The sequence below is a fragment of the Giraffa tippelskirchi genome, chromosome 3 (genome assembly GCF_054371585.1).
Source record: "Giraffa tippelskirchi isolate mGirTip1 chromosome 3, T2T-mGirTip1v1.2.pri, whole genome shotgun sequence".
Classification (NCBI taxonomy): domain Eukaryota; kingdom Metazoa; phylum Chordata; class Mammalia; order Artiodactyla; family Giraffidae; genus Giraffa; species Giraffa tippelskirchi.
In genome coordinates this window covers 36,060,045-36,083,116 of record NC_137277.1, presented here as the reverse complement: position 1 = coordinate 36,083,116, position 23,072 = coordinate 36,060,045, and the positions used below count along the sequence as shown (strand labels likewise).

At 48.6% G+C, this 23,072-nt stretch overlaps 1 protein-coding gene and 1 long non-coding RNA gene across 6 annotated transcripts; one reads left to right on the top strand and one right to left on the bottom strand.

The window, feature by feature from the left end:
- Positions 1–330: 330 nt before the first annotated feature.
- YBX2 (Y-box binding protein 2) lies at positions 331–6,245 on the bottom strand. 4 transcript variants are annotated; one of them, XM_081578753.1, is made up of 9 exons: positions 5,900–6,245; positions 5,239–5,302; positions 3,791–3,824; positions 2,856–2,945; positions 2,029–2,313; positions 1,756–1,859; positions 1,316–1,514; positions 809–893; positions 331–708 (listed from the first exon to the last, which is right to left on the bottom strand). In XM_081578753.1, the coding sequence occupies exons 1-8, from the start codon at positions 6,174–6,176 to the stop codon at positions 843–845; spliced, it is 1,104 nt and encodes a 367-aa protein (XP_081434879.1). In that variant the 5' UTR covers positions 6,177–6,245; the 3' UTR covers positions 331–708; positions 809–842. The 4 variants fall into 4 exon arrangements, with proteins under 4 accessions (XP_081434879.1, XP_081434880.1, XP_081434881.1 ...); XM_081578754.1 differs by having other exon boundaries at positions 1,316–1,493; XM_081578755.1 differs by lacking the exon at positions 5,900–6,245 and adding an exon at positions 5,716–5,839.
- Positions 3,391–19,985, top strand: LOC145541679 (uncharacterized). Of its 2 annotated transcripts, XR_014079216.1 has the most exons (6): positions 3,391–3,860; positions 4,246–4,406; positions 4,901–6,478; positions 7,714–8,306; positions 8,405–8,521; positions 19,680–19,773. It is a non-coding gene; the product is annotated as an uncharacterized LOC145541679 (long non-coding RNA). The 2 variants fall into 2 exon arrangements; XR_014079217.1 differs by lacking the exons at positions 3,391–3,860; positions 4,246–4,406 and having other exon boundaries at positions 5,868–6,478; positions 8,389–8,521; positions 19,680–19,985.
- Positions 19,986–23,072: the final 3,087 nt, after the last annotated feature.

The window sequence follows — 23,072 nt, the reverse complement described above, 5'->3', positions numbered from 1 at the left end:
CACTCATGCCTCCACTTAAGAGCTGGAATCACTGCCCTTGTTAATAGTAGTAAAGCCTCAGTAAGTTGACGCTGCAGGTACCAGACCCTGCTCTTGGCAGTTCAGGAATCACTCATTCTACCAGGGAGGCAATAGTCCCATTTCACAGATGGGAAAAGTCAGTATCCCAGGGATGAAGGCACTTCTGCAGAGCTGCACAGCTAGAACCGTGGGAACAAGGATCCGAGAGCAGGCCCTGCCCACCAACCCCTCTCCCTCCTGCCACCCTCAACAGTGCGTTACCAACAAGGCTTCAAACAGAAAAGAGGCAGAGACCAAGACAACAGGAAAGCCCGTTTTTGTTTTTACTGGAGGCTCAGGTGGCACATGACAGTTCATAAAATGGCTTCAGAGGTAGAGGGAGCAGGGAAACAAAAAATAAACTGGGGTGGGAAAGAAAAACAACCAGGAGGAGGGAAGAGCTGGCTGGTTCCTTCTCAGCCTGATTTAGGGGAGGGAGTTGATGCCTCTGAACAATAAGGATGGATCCCTTCCTTCAACCCTTGGTAAGGGAGAGAAGAAAAAAAAAAAGCAAAAGACTGTTGCTTTGGCCCTCCTGAGTCTCAAGGAATGGGGGGAAAAGCTGGTGTTTTGATGTCATGAATTATGGGAAAGAGGGGAGGGAGGTGCTGGGTAGGATGCAGGTCAGTTGGAAAAACTGGCAGATACCTGAGAGGAAGAGAGATGAAAAAAAAAAAAATCACACCAGCAACTTATCACCCAGCCCCACCCCCGCCTCTTGGTACCCAGCTCTGGGCCTGCCACTCACCAGATGGTGGCTCTGGGTGTCCTTTGAGTTGGAATCACTCCGGTATGGTGGTTGGGGGGTCCCCACTGTTGATGGGGGCTGAGGTCTAGAGAGAACAAGGGTGGTTGGCTGAGACCCTCTTGTTCTTCAGGGCCCCCAGCTTCAACCTCTTGCACCTTTTCTCTTCCCATTCCTCCCTTAATTCCCATCCACAGGCTGGTGCTGGGGCTCCAGCAGAGCTGAGAGGGAGTCTGCAGGGGGCAACGTGGGCTCCAACACCTCTGCTGGGCTTTCCTGGTGGGTGGGTTGGGGGGTGGCTGCCAGGGGTGGACCTGGCAGTCCTGGCTCTTGGGTGTCAGGCTGCCTTGAAGCCAGAGTGAGTGGGGGCAGAGCCAGGAGAAGGGGGGACAAAGAGAGTGGGAAGGAAAGGGAAAGGAAGACAGGTGTGGGGGAAGAAGGGATGGGGGAAGTTGGCTCCAGGCTTTTCTTTCCTTCTCTGGCCCCCCACACACAGTCCCAGGTCCTCACCTCTGGGGCTGTGGACTGCCTGGGTCCCGGGGGCTGCTGCCGTCTCCGCTGGAAGTAGGGGCGGTTTCGTGGGCGCTGGGGCTCAGGTCGGGAGCCATCAGTGAGGCCTTGGCTGGGCTTGGTCTCACCATCCCCACCTTCTGTGGTGGGCTGCTGGGGTGGCCTGGGGCGGAAAGGCCTGGGGCGAGAAGTGAGGACCCTGAAGGGACAGGAGCCAGTGCAGACCAAATCCCTCCCTCCCAGGACCCCCCCAGCAGGGGCGGACTAGCCTGCCTTCCCATCCCATCCGAGGGGTGCCTGTTAACCCTGGACACCTGGGCAGTAATGGCTCAGTGGCCCAGCCCTCCTGACCTCTGGCTTCAGGCCCCTCCCCTTCTCATCCTCGGGTCCCCACACTGGCTGGTGAAGAGGAAGCCAGGGCCCAGGAAAAGGAGTCTTACCTTCGGTACCTGGGCCGGAATCTGGGTGGGGGTATCCGCTCATCCCCCTGCTGCTGGTCTGCCTCCAATGGGGCTGTCTCTTTGGGTTCTACCCCGTCTGTGCCCTAGGGACACGCAAAGGCCAGGGGGAGCTGGGTGGCACCAGCTGCTTTGGTGTCCACAGCTCTTCCCAGCCCACCTTCCACCCTGCTTCCTCTGGGCTCTGGCCTCATTAATTCCTGGTCCTTTTCCAGGATGTGGGCAGCTGGTTCCCATGTTCCCAGTCCCCTTCACCTCTATGGGCTGCTGCTGGTTGGGGGGCCGAAGGCCTCGCACGAAGCGTCGTCGGTAGAAGAAGGGTGGTGGGCGCCGTCGTCTGGGCCGCTGCCCGGAGTCTTCACCACGCTCCCCTTCGCTGCCTGGCTCTGTTCCGCCCGATGGAGCCTCTGCCACCATGGGTGGCGGGGCAGCTGGGCGGGGCCGGGGGATGAATCGGCGGAACCTGCGTCGGTTGGGGGCATAGCGGCTGCCCTTCACAGGCACCCCCCCAGGCCCAGTTACGTTAGCAGCTTCCGCGCCCTGGGGAGGGGGTGGGGAGGAACTGGTGAGAATCAGCTCCCACGACAGATGTATAATCCTCCCAGTCTGGCTTGAATCACTCTCTTCTGTCCTTCCAGATAACTGACCCCTCTCCAGCTCCTCTAACTTCTGGTTCTTTCCACCCTCCCCAGAGGAGCAGGGGCCAGTGGTGTTCAGACCCTTCTGGAAGGGGCCGCATCTGCAACTAGTCCTTCTGAAATAGCTGCCACTGGACCCTCATGAGGCTTAGCCTGGAGGTGTGGTGGGGATGGAGAAAGAGGGCTGGCAGCAGGGAAGCAACTCCTGGAGGGCTGATTCTGAGAGGAGAACATGGGCCTGTTGAACTGCAGAGAGAGCCCTGACTGTGACAAGGACACCTTTTTTAGGACATCCCTTGAAGCAGCCAGAGCCTTAAGGATGACAAGTTCTGCTCAAGAACACAATCCCGGTCCCACGGCCTGTGCTGCCCAGGCAGAGCCTGGGGGGGACCTCCAGGCCACCCTCCCCTGGTTTGGCAGGCTCTCCAACCGCAGCCCCCGAACCTTCTCTCCTTCCACGACATCGAACTCCACGGTCTCCCCATCCCCAACGCTGCGCAGAAACTTCCTGGGATTGTTTCTCTTAATAGCTGTCTGGTTAAGGAAAGGCCAGGAGAAAAAAAGGTGAGAATGGCCAGGATCTCTTGCACCCTTGTGGGGCCCACAACCCACTTCCATTCTTTTCAAAATTTTACTTGTAAGCTGGGGCTGGAGGGTGAGGCAAGGAGAAGGCAAAGTTCAGCAGGGGAAAAGCCACAAACTAGGGGCCTCGGAACAACTGTGTAGTTACCACGGTCCCCAGGACTCACTCCCTCCTCCCCTGACCCCTCAGGGATTTCCAGAAGGGAAGCAAGAAACATGAACTCGAAAGCCAAACAAAAAGCCGACAGTCTTAAGTTGCAAAGTGGGTAACAGGTACTGTGTTTCTTACCTCAGTCCCACTGAGCGCGCTTTCCACCAAAGCAGTGGTTCTCAAACTGTGCGTGCATCACAATCACCTGGAGAGCTAGTTAAAACAGGCAGCTGGCCCCGCCCCCAAGCCTGACTGATTGGCTAGGTCTGGAGTGAGCCTGAGAATCCAGACGTCAGGAGATGCTGCTGGTGCGGGGACCACACTTTGAGAACCACTGCGCCCAAGTAGCGCTAGCCTGTGTCCTTTCCCTTGGACACCGCCTGTGATTCGTTCCTGGGATGTTCACAGGTCCCAGTAGGGAGTGAGCCGTGCTGTGCCCAGAGGGCAACAGGCACATTTCTTACAGAGACAACCTAACACAACTGGGGCCAATGCAGTTAATACAGCACCTGTGGGATGGATAGGGAACTATTTCCTGGTGGGAGGTGAAAGCTGGAGAGCCAGGACTTGTGCTGCTAAGACGACAGTGGCAAAGACCATCAGGGAGGGTGGGTTCCACCCCTCAGAAAGCCATCCCAGCTCTTACCTGGTGAACGAAGACATCCTCCTTGGTGTCATTCCTGCAGGACAGGATGGGGTGTTAGGTAGTGATTTTGGTAAGGCACTCACCTCTGCTGAGGCCTCCCTAACTGCCCATTCCCAAGACCTGTGGCCCCATTCTCTCCACCTTCCATGGCTGCTTGGGGTTAAACAAGCCCCAGAGAGTGAGACAAGAGCCAATAGGGCCCCCTGAAGCGGGTATGAAGAGCAGACCCCTAAAACCTCCATGAAAAACCTGGGCTTCATGAGGAAAGGGCTGCAGGGGTGGCAAAGGCACCTTGAAGGAGCTGGCTCAGCCTTTACCTGCAGAGCTCCCCACCCTCTACCCCGGGGCACCTTAGAACCTGGTAGTGCTGGGTGTCACTCTCCCCAGCCAACAACCCCTGCTCCCCAACCCACATCGTGGGTGGAGAATTCCTCTCAGTCTCCTTCCTTCTGCAGTCAAAGAGGGAGTGAGTAGGGACAGGAGCAGAGGTGCAGAACACCTTTGAGGAAGGGAAAACGTGTCAAGAACTGGCTCCAAACAGCCCACAAAACTTTATTCTCAGCCTGAAGGTGAACCCCAGGGTCAGGCCCCCTCTCAGCACACCAAGAGATCAAGGGTGAGAAAGAAGATATTAGATCATTCTCTGTCACTACCTTGCCCATCACCTTAGTTTACCCTAGCACCCCAGTGGGGGGTGGGTGTGAAGAGGTCTTCCCTCAGAACCTCCTAGGAGTCCTCAGTTTCCAGAATTAGAGAAGGACCCTTCCCTAGAACAAGTGTTCTGGCTTTAAAGCGCTTGGATCTGCGCAAAGGTCAGTCTGCTAAGAGGGAACTGAGGCCTCCCAGGAGGGCTGGGCCGGGCAGGGTGCCTGGATTGGGGAAGGGCCCACTGGGGGAGACCTGACTCTGCTTAGAATTTGACACTATGGCCCCTCCCAGTTTTGGGGGTGCGGGGGTGCTGCAGAAGGAAAGCAGCAGCCTCAGGCTGGGCTGGTGCCTTCTTTCCCCAACCCCCACCAGACTCAGTCCCGTCAGGTGGGGGATTCAATGAGCTAACAGCTCTCTAAGGGAGATGAGTTATGAGAGTGCTATGTGTGCTGCCCAAAACAGGAAATGAGTGAGGATTCCGGCCGGAGGCACAGAGAGCAGGTACATTCTGCCCCAAAGGCGGCAGCAAACTAAACCAGAAGGTGACACAGACCAGCTGCGAGGATCAGAGCCAGATTTGCCAACTTTCTAGATCATTAACCCTCTGCTGCCCTTGAAGATGTGGAGGAGGCTTCGTCATGCCCACATCCGTGCTGTGGTTAAAGACTTTCAATCAGCATCAGCTGGACACTGCAACCATGTGCCTTGGTAGGGGTAGTGATGAGGCTGGGAAGGTGTCCAGTCCCATAGATCAGTTTGGAAGACACCCATTCCACCCCCTCCCTGGGTTCATCAGATACCTGTTGATGAATCCGTAACCATTCCGCACGTTGAACCATTTGACAGTGCCCAGGACTTGGATTGCTGCCAGGCAGAGATGCAGTGGGGGCAGTAAGATAGGGGGAAGAGATGGAGTTGGACTCAATTTTGGGACACTCCAAAATCCAACCAACCTATTATCTATTAAGCTAAACTTCATGCCAACCAGGTTTTACTCAAGGCTCAGGGTTTCAAACCTCTTCCAATTCTAAGGCATGTTCCTCACATCCTACAAATCTAGGCCCTTAACTTAGAAGCGGGTACTTACGTGGTCCACGAAGTTCCGCCCTCAGGTCATAACTGGGGTCTCTCTAGCCCTCCTATTGTAAGGGTCATTAGTGCACTTGCTTCCCGGGCTCAGATATTTACCTAATACTAGCCCAAATCAACAAGATCAAGTCTCCCGCCCCGGGGGCGTGGTCAGACCCTAGCTGGACCGGCCAGCCACTCCCTCTCACCCAGGAAGACACTGCAGAATTTCCCACCAGGGAAACTCTCTAAGGTCCAATGGTCCTTTGAGCCTCGAGCCATACCGGTCTCCGGCTTTCCGGACCCCGCCGGGCTCCACGATGCCCCTCCCCCAGCCCGTCGACCCCCCCGCCTCTCCCTTAGAGCCGCCCTGGCACGCGCCCCGCCCCTCACCCAGCACCGGCTTGTCCGCCTGACTCCGGGCCGGGGGCGCGGGGGTTCCCGAGGCCGCCGTCGCCGGGTTGCCAGGGGTGCGGGGGCCTGGCGCCGAGGGGGTCCCAGCAGCTGGGCCCGAGGCCGTTCCGACCCCGCCGCTGCCCGCCCCGCCTCCTGCTTTCTGTGGCTCCCCTGCGGGCACCGGGACCACCACCGCTACCACCCCTGCCGCCGTCGCGGGCACCGTCGCCGCGGGGGCCGCTGTCGCCACCACTGCCGCCTCCACCTCGCTCATCCCGCCGGGTCCAGTACCGGCCCCCGCCGCCACCACCACCACCTCCTCCGCCGCCGCCGCCACCGCCCCGGCCCCTCCCCCTGGCTCGCGAACCCACCGCCCCGCTCGGTCCTCGCGCCCCGAGCCTAGCCTGCACGCCGGCAGCCGGCCCTGAACCGAGGCCAATCGTATCCCGCAGCCGCGGCGCGTGCAGGCCCCGCCTCCCGGCCGCAGGCCAATCCTAGCGGAGCAACCCCAGGGTCCGCACGCCAGCCCCGCCTCCCGGACTTCGCGCGGAGGCTGCGGCCCCCGCCCGCAGCCTAGTAAGTACACCTGGGCCCCGCCCCGAGGCCGTCACGTGACCGCACCAACCCAACCCATTGGCCGACGGCCGCTTTCCCCTCCCCCCTCCGCCCCTTTCCACCGGCCGCGGGAAATCAAACGGGCTGGTCGCGCCCCAACCGCCACCTGGCCTCTACGCGAAGGGCGGGGCGAGAGCGCAGCTCCAAGGTTGCTCCTGACAACCCGGGCGGGGGCCTGAGCCCGTAACCTTGGTCCTGGCTGTGAGCGGCACGGCTCACTTCCACTCTAGAGACACCTTTCCCCGCACACCGCCAGATGCAGTTGCTTTCTCCCAGCCTGCTCGACCATCTCCCTAGAGGATGCGGTGTACCCTGACCTGCGGGATCAGCCCTCGGGGCCAACCAGACTTTCCCAGGTCACAGTTGCTCTCTCAAGGCCGAGCACTCTCACACTTTTTGGGTTGTTTTTGACGTATGATTTACATACAGCAAAATGCACAATTCTTCGCTGAATTTTGATAAACGCGTTCATCTATGCAATCAACACCCTGCACGCGTTGACTGCAACTGTTTTTCCCTTGCTCTTGAACCCTTTCCGAGCAATCCCAGACTCCTCACAAACCACCGCTGACCTTTTCCACCGGAGATCAGTTTCAGGATCCACAGTACTGGGTGCTTTGGTCTCTGGCTGGGCCTCCCTCTCCAGCTCCCTGCCCTCTCCCTGGCAGCTCCCTTTACCTTCTTTCTTTTATGCAACTGGCCACGCTCTTCAGACTCAAGCCAGTTTCCTGGGCCACTATGTCTCTATAGGTGACTTCTTCAAGTACCATCTTATATATCACTCCTCACCATCACTTCATCCTTTACTTTTCTCATGGCATTTTTGGAAATAGAAATTGCTTATTTACATTATTCCTGTCCCCACCGAAACTCTAGACAGTGAACTCCATGGCAAGAACTGTGTAGTTATGTCTGACTCCTGGAACAGAGTCTGGCACAACATAGGCACTCAATATTTCTTGAGCAGATAAATAGTCCGCATTCCACAGATGAGGCTTCCCTCATAGCTCAGTTGGTAAAGAATCCGCCTGCAATGCAGGAGACTCCGATTCGATTCCTGGGTCGGGAAGATCCCCTGGAAAAGAGATAGGCTACCCACTCCGGTATGCTGGCCTTGAGAATTCCATGGACTGTATAGCCCGTGGGGGTCACAAAGAGTCGGACACGACTGAGAGACTTTCACTTTCATTCCACAGATGAGAAAACTGAGGCCCGGTGCGAGGCTTGCCCCGGGTTTCTTGGAAGCCCTGGTGTCAGGCCTCGGAGCCACAATCTCCCACCTGGAAAGATGCGGCTCCAGGGGTCTCTCCCACCGAGGGCAGTCTCCCGACCCCAGCAGGACGCGTATTTTCAGCCGGAACAGCAAGCCCCGGGGCACCACACGTGCAGCCACGCGCTGCCCGACCCCCACGTGCGCTTCCCCAGTCCGGAGTACCACCCTGCCAGCCCGGCGTCCCCTTTCCAGCTGCGGCCGCTGCCAATCCCGGTACCGGCGCGCCCTCTGCCTGCCGCTTCGGGAGGCGGTCTCCCCTGGCTTCCTCTCTGCCCTTCCAACTGCTACCCAGCCCGCCCCACCGCTCCAGCCCTTTCGTAGTTGAAGATTCGATTTGCCAGGACGTCGGGTCCCGAGAAACAGACAAGATGCGAAAACAACTAAATCAAGTCCAGCATGTAAAGGATACAGAAATGACCACCCTCTTTTAGACTTTTAAAGACCGACTTACCTGTGTCCTCCCTGGCTTCCCTGGTGGCGGTAGTAGTAAAGAACCTGCCTGCCAATGCAAGAGAGGTAAGAGACGCGGGTTCAATATCTGAGTTGGGAAGATCTCCTGAAGAAGGGAATGTCAACCCATTCCAGTATTCTTACCTAGAGAATTCCATGGACAGAGGAGCCTGGCGGACTACAGTCCACTTCAGTCTCAAAGACTGAAGCAACTTAGAATGCACACCCCGAGCTGCAGGAATAGGAGAAGCAGGAGACCAAGCCTGGGGGAGGCAAGCAAGGTAACTCACAGTGTGACCCATGCAACCAAAGAAAAACCACAGAAATGCTGGGAAGGTACAGAGGGAGCTCAGGTGTGGACTGGTTAACTAAGGTTAGAGGGTGAGAGAGAGGAAGGTCACAGGAAGGGTGAGCCCTGTTGGTAGTAAAATTGAAAATATGTCAGGAGACCAAGGGTGGGATGGTGCTACAGGAAAAAGACTTTTGGCAGACGAGGCATGAAACAATAGTTAGACATACAGCAGTTATAAACTCTCCTTCCCCTTGGATAAGTAGCCGGTGCCACAGAGATTTGCAAATTACTATCCCTATTCAGTTGAAGGGTTTGTGCATGTAGTTTTCCTGTTATTTCATTATTTTTAACTGCTGTAGATAACAAGGGCTCCAGGTTTCCTCCTCTTTCTGTCCCTCTCTTTCTGTCATTTCCTGCCCACCTGCAATCTGGCCTATCTTGTTCGCTGTTAATAAATAAATAAAAAACCCTGCCTGCTCAACTCTTGCTCTGCATCTCTCCATCAACTTAACAGCAAACTTACTGAAATACAAGTCTTTACTGTCTCTACTTCCCCATCCTTCTTTCATACCCCACCAACCCAAACCCGGTTTCTGTCCCCAGCACTCCACTGAGATGGCTTTGGCAATGGTCCACAACCTCTTCCTGAGACATTCGGGACCTGGTTTGGGGTTCCCTTTCAACTCCAACCACACAAGTGTTCCTGCTAAAGCTTCCACAGCCTAACCTTCCCTCCCTCCCCAATGCCTTCATTCTTGTCCTCCTGTGCCTTGTTCTCCACCAGCCTCAATCTTTCCTGGACTGTCTTCTGCTCCCTGCCTTCTGTAGGACATTTTATCCTCTCCCCTGATTTTGATGACTCTGCTACTGATGGTTCTTAAACCCTGTGTCTCCAGCCCTGAGTCTTTCCCACCTTCTTAGCAGACTCTGAGCCAGGTATCCTCTAGCCAGTTGCACCTCAGGCTTCTGAAACCTAAGTCCTCATCCAGGTTCCTCTTTCCCTACTCCCATGCTGATTTATGTCATCATTTATCCACAATCATTCCTTGGTAGCCATTCATTCTTTGTAGAACAGTTTCCCCTGGATGCCCAGGCTCAGCACAGCAAAGGTGAAGATTTATGGTACCAAATTGAAATATTTGAATGATTTACAAGATACTGTTGCCTCTACCTGGCTCCTAGAACCAAACACTCAGCAACTTTCCCCTCTTACTTTCTCTATGCAGCCCAAATCAAGGTCTGCTGCTTTTTCTCTCTTCTAACACTTGCTCTCTTATTTCTCAGCTGCTACTGAGAGTTTCATACCTACAGCTCCTTCTCTCTTCTCCCATTTGCTCTTTAGCTAGTGTTAGCTCTGCCCTCTCCTTTTCCAGGTTTTGCTAGCACTCTGCCAAATCCTTGACCTTTTCTCTGCCCTCTCTCTACCTCCTGTCCTAGCTACTATATCTGATATTACTTCCTGCCTCCTTCTTGAAACCTCTTCCTTGTCTTGCTTTAAAAAAAAAAAATTAATTGCAGTAAGAGTTAATATTTATTGAGCACTTAGTATGTGCCACATGCTATGTTAAGCACGTTCAATGTCCTCATTCATTTACTCCTTACAACAGCCCTGGGAAGTGGATACTAGTATAATTATGCCCATTTTCCAGATAAGGAAACAGAGGTGTGGTGAAGTTAAGCAATCAGCCTAAAATCGCACAGTTGTGGAACAAGCCAAGCTGAGAATCCAGTGCAGAGTAGCCCAACTCCAGACCCCGGCTTCTAAGCCATCAACCTCCTTCAACTGTGCTGGGACTCCACTTTCACATCTTCCCTAACAATCCCTTGGCCCCACTTTCCCTCTAGTCCTTTCCATATGTCAGACTTTTCCTTCAAAACTAATTTTTTTAATTGAACTATAGTTGAATTGGAGCTTCCCAGGTAGCTCAGTGGTAAAGAATCCACCTGCCAAGCAAGAGACAAGGGTTCCATGCCTGGGTTGAAAAGATCCCTTGGAGAAGGAAATGGCAACCCACTCCAGTATCCTTGCCTGGAAAATCCCATGGACAGAGGAGACTGGTGGACTACAGTCCATAGGGTTGCAAAGAGTTGGACGTGACTGAAGCAACTAATCAACAGCAACAACACAGTTGAATTACAATGTTGTGTTAATTACTACTGCACAGCAAAGTGACTCAGTTATACATATATACACATTATTTTTCATATTCTTTTCCATTATGGTTTATCACAGAATATTGAATATAGTTCCCAGTGCCTTTATAGTAGGACCTTGTTGCTTATTCATTCTATATATTCCAGCTTCAAAACTAAATTTCTTAAAAGACTGTTTGTGTTACCCAGGCACTGTTTCCTCCCTTGGGGGGGCGGGTGTACATGAGGAAAGACACTGACAGCTGCCCACTTACTTAGTTCAAGGGGTACTTTTTTGCCTTTGTTCTTTCACCTCTGTCTATGTGACAGATGTGACTGGAGACCATCCCCTTCTCAGACTTCTTCGTGGGCTCCTCAGTCTTTTATTTGCCCCTTCCTAAAGGCCAGAGTCCCCAGTTCTTCTGTCCTGGTTCTATAGCCTTTGGAGAGCTTGTCTGCTCACACTGCTTCAGCGATGACCTGTTATAGGTAGAACTGTGTTCCCCTAGAAAATATGTAGGAGCCCCAACCTCTGGTACCTGTGAATATGACCTTATTTGGAAATAAGGTCTTTGCAGATGAAATCAAGTTAAGATGAGGTCATTGGGCTGGGCCCTAATCGAATATGACTGGTGTCCTTCTAAGAGGAAAGTACCATGTAAAGACAGACGCGAAGGGACATTGCCGTGTGATGATGGAGCAGAGGTGGAAATGCGGCAGCTGCAAGCCAAGGAGCCCCCGGAGCTACCAGAAGCTGAAAGAGGCCAGGAAGGATCCTCTTTTCAAGACTTGGAAGAGAGCACGGCCTTGCCAGCACCTTGACTTCAGACTTCTGTCCTATGGAACTTTGAGAATACATTTCTGTTGTTTTTAGCACCAAGTCTGTGACAATTTGTTACAGCAACCCTAGGAAACCAACAGACAACCCAAACACAGATGCCTCCCACCCAGACCACCCTCTTCCTCAGCTTCCACAACACTAAATCTGTTCTCAAAGTTCCAGGGATTCCCTGTTTGAATTAACTTCACTGACATTTACTGAGTACCTTCCTCTGACCATGGGATGGGAAAGACAAGAGTGGATGGAATGATCATGACAGTGCTCCTTAGCAACTCTGTGCATCTTCTAAAAATAGTTCATGTGGGACTTCAGGTGGGACTAAAAATAGTTCTGGTGGTCCAGTGGTTCAGACTCCATGTTTTCACTGCTGAGGGCCTGGGTTCAATCCCTGGTGAGGAAACTAAGATCCCACAAGCTGCACAGCTTGGCCAATAAATAACCAAAAATAGTTCCAGTGGTTTGCAATAAAATATACATACTCATAGTCGACCCCTGGTCAGGAAACTAGGATCCCACATGCCTCAAGGTGTGGCAAAAAAAAAAAGTGCTGAGGAAATAGTGGTGAATTGGAAAGACTGATGCTGCAGATGAAGCTCTAATACTTTGGCCACCTGATGCAAAGAGCTGATTCATTGGAAAAGACCTTGATGCTAGGAAAGATTGAGGACAGGAGGAGAAGGGTATGACAGAGGATGAGATGGTTGGATGGCATCACCAACTTGATGGAGATGATTTTGAGCAAACCCTGGGAGATAGTGAAGGACAAGGAAGGCTGGCATGCTGTAGTCCATGGGGTCAAAAAGAGTTGGACATGACTGAGCGACTGAACAACAAGATACTCCCTGCCCTCACACAACTTACAGTCTAGTAAAGGAGATAATAAGTCAACAGAGATACATGATAATAACAGATATAATAAAAGCCATGAAGGAAATGCACAGATTGATGTGATGGAAGAGAGGAGGATGTAGGGGAATAATCTAGAATTAGGCTCTTAGGAAGACACTGCTAGAAGGTGTGTCACAGTTTATGCTGTGACCTGAAGGATGAGAAGAAGGCAACAAAATGTCAGGATTAGGGAAGAGAGCTCCAGGCACATGAAAAATATTAGTGCAAAGGCCCTGAGGCAGAAAAACTGGAAGAAAATATGAACAAGGAGAAGAATGACATAAGCAGGGCCAGACCAGCCAAAGCTTTGGAATCTGGATTTTATCCTAAGAATAATAGGAAGTTTTCGAAGGGTTTTAAAAGGAGAAGTGAGTGATATGGTCTGTTTTATTTTTTCAATAAACATTTTTTTTGGGAGGCCGCTCCTCATGGTTTGTGGGATCTTAGTTACCTGACCAGGATTGAACCCATACCCTCAGCAGTTAAAGCAAGGAGTCCTACCTACTGAAGACCACCAGGGAAATCCCCAATAAATTGTATCTTTTAAAGCAGTTTTAGGGACTTCCCATGCAGGGGGTGCAGAACTAAAAATTCCACATGCTTAGCAGTGCGACCAAAAATAAATAAATATGTAATTATATATACATATATGTGTGTGCTCAATAGCTCAGTCATGTCTAACTCTATTTGACCCCTTGGACTATAGCCCGCCAGGCTCCTCTGCCCATGGGATTTTCAAGGCAAGAATACTGGAATGGTTGCCATTTCCTTCTCCAGGGGATCTTCCTGACCCAGGGATCTAACCCACATCTCCTGCATCACAAGGGGATTCTTTTACGATTGAGACATCAGGGAAGCCTACATATATGTAAACAATGTTAGGTTCACAGCAAAATTAAACAGACAACACAGAGATTTCTCGTATACCCTCTGTCCCCAGGCACATACAACCTCCCTTACTTGATTTATGTTTAAAAAATACTACTTGGCTGGTTGCTTTGGGGAAAAAAAATTGGAGGGAGGCAGAGGTGATGGGGCATGGATGAATGAGAATGGAGAGAAGTGACCAGTTTGAAGTACGTTTTGAAAATAGTGTCTGTAGGGTTTGGTGGTGGACTGGATGTGGGGGTGAGAGAAAAGGAATCAAGGAATCTAGGTTTTTAGCTTGAATGTGGGTGGATGATGATGCTATTTATTTCCATGAAAAACCCTGGAAGAGGAACATGGTCTGGAGTTTGGTTTGGGGCTTCTTTGAAACATCCAAGAAGAGAGCTCAGGCAGGCATTTGGAGGGATGGATCTGTGGCTCAGGAGAAAGTTGGGGCTGAAGTCAGGCATTTGGAGCCCTGCGCATAGATAAGATTTACAGGCCCAGGTCAGGCTGAGCTCCCTGTGAAGTAAGTGTTGAGCTCCCTAAACTCATAGGTGAGAGCTGGTCTCAGAGAGGCTAAGTGACTGGACCAAAGTGATGCTGAAAACAACTTCTATGCACCAGTGCCGAATTGAGTCTCAGAGATGGACAAGAGTTTTGGGTGAAATAGAAAAACGGGGTCACAGAGAGTAGGACACTACTGAGTGACTTCACTTTCACTCACTTTCACTTTTATGGCAGTGATTCAAGGGTAAGATATGGGTGTGTGCACATCTGGATTGCTTTAATCCTCCCAGGCAAAGAGAGGCACACTGGACTCATGCCTCTCAAAATTGTGTATCCAGACCCCAGGAGGAGTTAGTGAAGAGTTTTTATGGCAGTGGTTCAAGGGTAAGATATGGGTGTGTGCACACCTGGATTGCTTTAATCCTCTCTCAGGTGGTCTCTTAATCTTCTTTTTTTTTGGTCTGGGATCTTAGTTCCCCAACCAAGGATTGAACCCACATCCTCCAGCAGTGGAAACATGGAGTATTAACCATTAGACCACCTGGAAGTCTTGGTCTCCTAATCTTTTTTTTTTAATGTGGACCATTTTTTAAGTCTTTATTGAATTTGTTACAATACTGCTTCTGTTTTATGTGTTTTGGTTTTTTTGGCTGCAAGGCATGTGGGATCTTAGCTTCCCGATCAGGGATAGAGCCTATGTCCCCTGCATTGGAAGGTAAATTCTTAACCACTGGGCTACCAGGCAAGTTCCTAAATTAATTTTTATTGGCGTATAGTTGCTTTACAATGTCGTATTAGTTTCTGCTTGTACAGCAAAGTGAATCAGCTATACATACACATATATCCCATCTTTTTTGGATTTCCTTCCCATTCAGGTCACCACAGAGCACTGAGTAACATTCCCTGTGCTATATAGTAGGTTCTTGTTGCTGTTATTCAGTTGCTAAGTTGTGTCTGACTCTTTGAAACCCCATGTACTGCAGCACACCAGGCTTCCCTGTCCTACAGTATCTCCTGGAGTTTCCTCAAACTCATGTCTGTTGCTCCCTTCTCCTCCTGCCCTCATTCTTTCCCAGCATCAGGGTCTTTTCCAATGAGTTGGCTCTTTGTTTCAGGTGGCCAAAGTAAGCTTCAGCTTCAGCATCAGTCCTTCCAATGAATATTCAGGGTTGATTTCCTTTAGGATTGACTAGTTTGATCTTCTTGCTGCCCAAGGGACTCAAGAGTCTTCTCCAGCACAATTTGAAAGCATCGATTCTTTGGTGCTCAGCCTTCTTTATGGTGCAACTCTCACATCCATATGTGACTGCTGGAAAAACCATGGCTTTGACTGTACGGACCTTTGTCGGCAAAGTGATGTTTCTGCTTTTTAATATGCTGTCTAGGTTTGTCATAACTTTCTTTCCAGGGAGCAAGCATCTTTTAATTTCATGGCTGCCGTCTGCAGTGATTTCGGAAGTCCAAGAAGATAAAATACATAGTAGTGTATTTATGTCAATCCCAATCTCCCTATTCATTCCACCCTTTTTCCCTTCAACCTTGAAGTATTATTTTCTTGGGTCTAAATCCTTCAAGAAGGGCTCACACCCAGTCAATTTTGCTTTTTCCCTCTCCTACTGAGCTCCCAGGCCCTCCCTCGCCCTGTTGAAGATCAATCTTTCTCCAGCTTCCTTAGCTCCGGTGTCTCCACACCAAAAGAACTGCCAGGCTTCCAGACTGGGTTTGTTCCCATCTTGGTGCTCTCTCAGCCCCCATGTGCCCTGCCATCGGCTGCACTGCTCTGCTCTGCAGCTGCCTGGCTACTGCTTCAGTCTGGCCACAAAGTGGGCCTCAGTTTCCACCTGGAGAGTGAATGACTGAGCAAATGAATGATCACAGTTAATGCTCTAGAGTCATTTGTGATGATCTCACTGAGTTTCCTTCCTCTATGAGCTGGGTCCCTATTTCATCTCCAGCCTGATTCCCTACTCGCTTGGTCCAGTTTTTAAGGAACTTGCTGTCTTCTCTCCCTAGCACCTGGGTTCTGCAAGACCTCTGGGAATGAAGGGTGGGGAGAATTTCTGGGCTTTTCTTTCAGGCCCAGAACCACTCCAGTTTCATTCTTCTCCATCTCCACCCTCTTAACTTCCAAAGAAGCAAGGTCAAAAATCACAAAATATCCCTCAGGCATCTTCTCAGAGTGCTCCTCTTATCTCATACCAACTGTCACTCATAAACCCATCAGTCACTGGTACTGAACTGAGCCAAGGTTATACATCTGTTAATCTCCTCCTCCCAACTGTGGGGCAGGGACCACACTGCTAAACTCACCACCCTTGTATCAGGAGTATCTGGCACTTAATGGACTCAGTATATGTTAACTGAATGAATGGATGAGTGAGCAAATGCAGTCAAGGTTTCTGCTCTGATCCCAGCAGCTGGGTGCTACAAAAGGGGGTCCAAGAACCCTCCACCGCGCACCCTTTACCTTAGCATTACCCATTTGCTCATCCTCAAGCTTCATTTGGCTTCCCAGGTGGTACTAGTGGTAAAGAATCCACCTGCCAATGCAGAAGACATAAGAGATGCAGTTTGGATCCTGGGTTGGGAAGATCCCCTGGAGAAGGAAATGGCAACCCACTCCAGTATTCTTGCCTGGAGAATCCCATGGACATAGGAGCCTGATAGGCTACAGTCCATGGGGTCACACAGAGTTGGACACAACTGAAGCGACTTAGCACACATCCAAAGCTTCATTTGGTGTGTATGACTTTCATGCAACCCTTGAAGGTAGAAGGGACAATAGTCCCTGCCAAGGTCCTCTGATAAGGACAAATTCTCACTGTGAAACAGTTGTACCACAGAAAACCCCCACCACTCCCCCACCAGTCCTGGCCTGGCTTTTCCTTGCATCTGGAAATTCCTTCCATCAGCCAACAATTTATCTTCACATGCAACACAGAATCTGTTTACTAGGACCTGAGATGTATTTTTTAAAGGGCATAAAACAAAGGATGAAGAAATACATGATTCATAGCAGTTGCCTCTGGTGTTGGGTTTGGGTTAATTTTTTTCTTATTCTTTTCTATAGTTTTCCAAAATTTTTTCAACAATAGATTTGTATTTATATAATAAAGGAAACTTGACAGTCTTTTTAACGATGTAAAACCATTCCTCTTGATACAACTGGAGACCTTTCCCTTCCAGGTAAGGGAAATGTGTTACAAAACATAGCTGATTTGGGGACTTGCCTGGTGGTCCAGTGGCTAAGACTTTGAATTCCCAGTGCAGGGGACCTGGGTTCGATCCCTGGTCAGGGAACTAGCTCCCATGTGCCACAACTAAATCTAAGGACCAAAGATCTCATATGTCACAACTGAGACCCAGGGCAGCCAAGTAAATAAATAAATATTGAAAAAAAAGATTTGTCTTCAACCCCAGTTCTACCCACCTTTCTAAGCCCAGCTTTGCTATGAGACTAACGAGCAAGCACCATCTGGCTCTGAGCAAGCTCCCCAAGAATCTCAGAATCCCAGAACCTTTAGTGGATTTCCCCATTCCTGTTTTACTACATTTATCCTCAAGAATGACTTGATTAATACATTATGTCCCCCAAATACACAGATTGAAGACATCTTTGACCTACCTTTTGACCTCATCTTCCTCATTCAACTACCCACCAAATTCCATCTATTAGATCTCCAAAAGGTCTCTGGTGCTCATCTTTTCCTCTCAGCCTCACCACTGATGCCTTGATCTAGACCTTTATTCTTGTCCGCTTGGGCTACTGCGAGAGGCCCTTCACTGGTCCCTTGTTTCCAGTCCAGCTCCATTGTTTCCCCTCAAACATAGTAACTTAAATTTTTCAGAGCAGTTATAAGGTTGACATCAAAACTGAGAGGCAGGTATAGAGATTTCCCATATACACATGCATCGCCTCCCACATTATCAATATCCCCCATTAGAGTGGCACACTTGTCATGATTGACCAGCCTACATTGATACATCATTATCACCAAGTCCATAGTTTCCATTAGATTCACTCTTGGTGTCATAAATTCTGTGAGTTTGGGTGAATTTATGATTGTATCTACCACAGTAGTACCATACAGAGTAGTTTCATTGTCCTAAAAATTCTGTGGGTACTGCCTTTTCCTTTTGATCTTCTGTCACCCATGGCTGAGACGAGTTTCCTAGAGCACAGTGGCATCAGTGACTGGCATTGTCTCTCCAAGACATAAAAAAAAAGAGTGTGCTCTTTTGTACAGACGCAAGACTCCATGATCTTGTCCAGGTTTCCTTTCCCCATCTACCTTTCATTTACCATCTCTGCCCTCCATGCCCAACTGACACTACTCTCTCTCTTCACTCTGCATGTCTTCCTCCACACTCTTGCTCTCACTGTTCCCATTGTTTGGAATGCACTTTTCCTTTATTTCTACCTTTCCCCCAAATTCCACCCATTTTTCAAGGTCCAATTATTTAAATGCTGCTTACCCCAGGAACTCCTAGTCCAAACACTCATTGCTTGTGATCTGAACTACATGATAACTTTCCAAGGGCCTTCTTACCTCCAGTCTCTCACCCTTTCAACCCACCTCTTACACCATTGCTGGACTATCTTGATCTAACACTATTTGAATACATCAGAGATGCCTTCCCTATATTTTCCTTATCTGTGGTGTGGTGTTAAATGTTTAACAGCCAGCTCAGGGTAAAGGGACCCTGATTTGCAATATCTGCTAACTTCCATGATGTAAATATTTCCGTGGTGCCAACTTTAAGTTACTAATAAGACTTTATTGAACTCGGAGTTAGTAGGAGATGTGCACAATTGGTTCTCATATGCCTATATAACAGTTGCCCTGGTGGCCCAGTGGTAAAGAATCCACCTGCCAGTGCGGGAGACATGGATTCAATCCCTGGGTCAGGAAGATCCCCTGGAGAAGGAAATAGCAACCCACTCCAGTATTCTTGCTGGGAAAATTCCATGGACAGAGGAGCCTGGTGGGCTACAGTCCATGGCGTTGCAAAAGAATTGGCCACGACTTGGCGACTAAAGACACATGCCTGTATAATCAACCTTAACCACACCGTTGGTTCCCATTTACAACTCTTCATTGACATTCTTTACAATACTCTTTGTACTATACTTGCAGCTCTTTGTAAATCCAAAATTATTTCAAAATAGAACTTTTAAAAAGCCTACCAAAAATGTCTACCAGAACAGATTTAGACTCATTTGACAAACTTCTTCCTGAGCAAAATGTGAGTACTCTCTAAACTGTTACCTTCTGAGAAAGGAATGAGGAAATAATGAATGCAATTAATTGCCAAGACATCCTCCAAAGCCAGTGAAAGTCTATAGAGGAAATTCCTTTGCAGTCCAGTGGTTAGGACTCTGCCCTCTCACTGCCGAGGACCCTGGGTTCAATCCCTGGTGGGGAACTAAAATTCCACAAGCCATGCAGTGAGGCAAAAAAAAAAAAAAAAAATGTCTATAGAAGGGTAACTGGAGAGTTTTTCAAGAATATTTGAATTCTAAACTCGGTGAGTGGGTGTAACCATAAGAAGGTGGGAAAGGAATGTGAATGTCATTAAGACGAGATAGAATCTGACCAATTGTATTTTGAATCAGTTCTCAAAATCAGTTCTTGTCTTCCGTGTGGACTGAAGACAAATACTTAGTGTGCACATCAGAAAAAAAAAAGGCCAGAAAGATTGTCTAATAATTTTCAGGGGAATTTCAATCCAGGATTATTACTATTCCAGGATTCTTTCTGAAGGTGAGACAGGTAGGCCTCTTTTACACTGAAGACAAAAGCACTATGGTTTTAGAGCTGTCATGAAGTAAGTGCAGTTAATTTCTTTACTTTGATTTCAAGTTTCCTTGACCAGGTTTTTTCTTTCCACTTGTATTTTCTTATAGAGAAGATGAACAGATGGATCAGCCAACACAGATGTTCTGCTGTCCTTGATCAATTTATAAAGAAGTTGATATGCCGTTTCTTTGTCAATTTTCTGTGAGTCCACTTGGTTTCAGTCAGGTGTACCTTCACTCAATGTTAAATTTACAATGTACCATATATTTGCCAGGCACAGTTCTAGGAGCTGGGGGCACAATGGTGAACAAAATCAGCCAGACTCCTGTCCTTATATATATTATATTCTAATGGAGAAGACCAGACATTAATAAAGTAATCACACAAATAAATGGATTTATGGTTACCAACAATCTGTGGTAAATGGTATCATGTTTGCTATGAGAACATATAACACAGAAAGTTGGCTTAGTCTAGTAGGTCAGGAAAGTGCTCCCTAAAGAAGTGACTTGATTGGCAAAATAAAATGCTGGGGCTTACAAAGCATAGGACTATACCCTGAGCTGTGGTAATTCCATAGATGCAATGCCAGCGAGGTCTCCCGGATACTAATTGTCTCATCACTCTACAATACTGTGCAATATTTTGCCCTTCCCTTTATCTGAGTGTGTATATCTTAGGCTTCTGTCAAAATTATTTGTGCCCCTTCTATTTTGAAAGGGAATCCTTGGGAGCTGTCATCACTCAGCCCCTTTTAAAATCATGGAGCTTGTGACTTAGGTCACCTAGGACTCTTCACCAATGTCTCAGAGAAGTGAACCAATTAAGAACAAAGATGACATTACATTTTTTTTTTGGCCACCCTGTGCAGCTTGTGGGAATCTTAGTTTCCTGACCAGGGATCAAACCTGAATAGCCAGGGAATTCCCAGCAATACATTTTTATTTTTTTAAAATAATTTTGTATATTTATTTAAAGAATTTATTTTTGGTGGTGTTGGGTCTTCGTTGCTCCTTGGGCTTTCTCTAGTTGCAGTGATTGGGGACTATTTTTGCTGTGGTGTGTGGGCTTATTGTGGTGTCTTCCCTTATGGTGGAGCACAGGCTCTAGAGCGGGCAGGCTTCAGTGGTTGCAGCACACGGGCTCAGTAGTTGTGGTGTTCCGGCTTAGTTGTCCCACAGCATGTGGTATCTTCCTGGACCAGGGATCAAACCCGTGTCTCCTATATTGGCAGGCGGATTCTTTACCACTGAGCCACCAGGGAAGCCCCTGAACAATACATTTTTAAAGTTACAGCTTTATCAAGATGTAATTCACATACCATACAATTTAATTATTTAAAGTGTACAATTCAATTTTTTTCAATATCTAAAGAGGGCAAGCGTCACTCCAATTTTCAAACGTTTTCATCACACCAAAAGACACCCTCTGCTTTTTTCCTTATGCTGCTGCTGCTGCTAAGTCGCTTCAGTCGTGTCTGACTCTGTGCGACCCCATAGACGGCAGCCCACCAGGCTCCCCCGTCCCTGGGATTCTCCAGGCAAGAACAATGGAGTGGGTTGCCATTTCCTTCTCCAATGCACAAAAGTGAAAGGTGAAAGTGAAGTCGCTCAGTCGTGTCCGACTCTTTGCGACCCCGTGGACTGCAGCCTACCAGGCTCCTCCTCCATCTATGGGATTTTCCAGGCAAGAGTACTGGAGTGGGGTGCCATTGCCTTCTTTCCTTATAGTCATTAGTAATCTCTCTCCATGTCTTCATTTCCCCCTAGGCACCAGGCAACCATAATCTATCAAATTTTGTCTCTATGGATTTGCCTATTCTGGACATTTCATGTAAATGGAATAATACATTACTGTATGTGGTCTTTTGTGACTTTTATTTAGCATATGTTTCATAGTTATGCCATGTTGTAGTGTGTACCCAGCACATCATTTCTTTTTTTTTCCTCTCTTTTAAAAAAAAGTATTGTATTTTTGATTACTCTGGGTCTTCGTTGTTGCACACAGGCTTTCTCTAGTTGTGGTGAGCAGGGGCTACTCTTCATTGTGGCCTGTGAGCTTCTCTTTGCAGTGGCTTCTTCTGGTGGAGCACAGGCTCTAGGCACGTGGGCTTCAGTAGTTGCAGCAGGCAGGCTCAGTAGTTGAGGTGCACCGGCTTTATTTGCTCCTCAGTATGTGGAATCTTCCTGGACCAGGAACGAACCTGTGTCCCATGCATTCGCAGATGGATTCGTATCCATTGTATCACCATGGAAGTCCTTCATTCTTTCTTATTGTTGAATAATATTTCATTGTATGGATATAACATATTTTATTTATTCCTTCATCAGTTGATGGACTTTGAGTAGTTTCTACTTTTTGGCTATTATGAATATCTGTGTATAAGAGTTTTAAAACTGCGGTGAATTCACATTTTTAAATAAACAGCTCAGTGGTGTTCACTGCATTCAAATTCACGGGTTGTACAACCACCACCACCTCTATCTAATTCCAACGCACTTCATCATTCTAAAACCCCATGACCATTAAGCAGTTACTGACCACCAGTCTGCTTTTTGTTTCTTTGAATTTACCTATTCTGCATATCTCACATCAGTGGAATCATATGTGACTCTTTTGTTTGGCTTCTTTTACTTGTAACATCTTCGAAGTTCATCTGGTCATAGCATGCATTTATACTTCATTCTTTTGTGTGATTAATATTCTATTACATGTATACACCACAGTTTGTTTATTCATTAAACAAACGAATCTGTTGATGGATATTTGTGGTGTTTCCACCTTTTTTACTACCACTGAATAGCGCTAAGTACTCTTCTGCAATGATTTCAGTCCCTGTTCTTAATTTGGGGGTAATATACCTACGAGTGGAATTCTTGGGTCATATGGACATCTTTGAGAAGAACAGGAATTGGACTTTTAAACAATGCACGCAGGAAATTTGTTTTTTTTCCCAAAGAAAATGGCAGAAATTTCAGAAAATTGAGTGCAGGATTTGGGGGGTGATAGTACAATGTACTACGTAAATGTATTAATTCAAGCTAGTGTTCGTAGTGCACATCTACCGTGTCACATCTTAAACAAGAGCCAGATTCAGGATTTTGGATTCCAAGCCCAGCTATTTAGTTGCTTGTCTTGTTCCACAATGTTGTCCACCAGTCTACGGAAGCAAACAAGGTAGCCACGAAGGTAGTGCTGAAAACCTAGAAACTAGAGGTAGACGACTACAAACTTTCAGGAAAAGCAGCAGCTTTCTTCCCTAGAACGAGGGCCAGGGAAATTCATTGCGAGTTTCTAGTTTCACGGTCACCTCTTATGAAAGGGGACATCAGTGGAATTCGATATACCACACTTTATAGAGAATTCTTTTCTAAGGGTGTGTATGTGCGTGTTTGAGAGTCGCTCAGTCGTGTCCGACTCTTGGCGACCCCATGGACTATAACGTGCCAGGCTCCTCTGTCCATGGAATTCTCCAGACAACAATACTGGAGTGGGTTGCC

Coding starts and splice junctions, on each gene's coding strand:
- YBX2 (XM_081578753.1), bottom strand. CDS start 6,176: ATGAGCGAGGTGGAGGCGGCAGTGGTGGCGACAGCGGCCCCCGCGGCG. Junction 3,825..5,238: donor GGTTACGGATTCATCAACAG/GTATCTGATGAA, acceptor CCTGTCCTGCAG/GAATGACACCAAGGAGGATG. Junction 1,860..2,028: donor ACCAGCAGCAGCCCATAGAG/GTGAAGGGGACT, acceptor GCGTGTCCCTAG/GGCACAGACGGGGTAGAACC.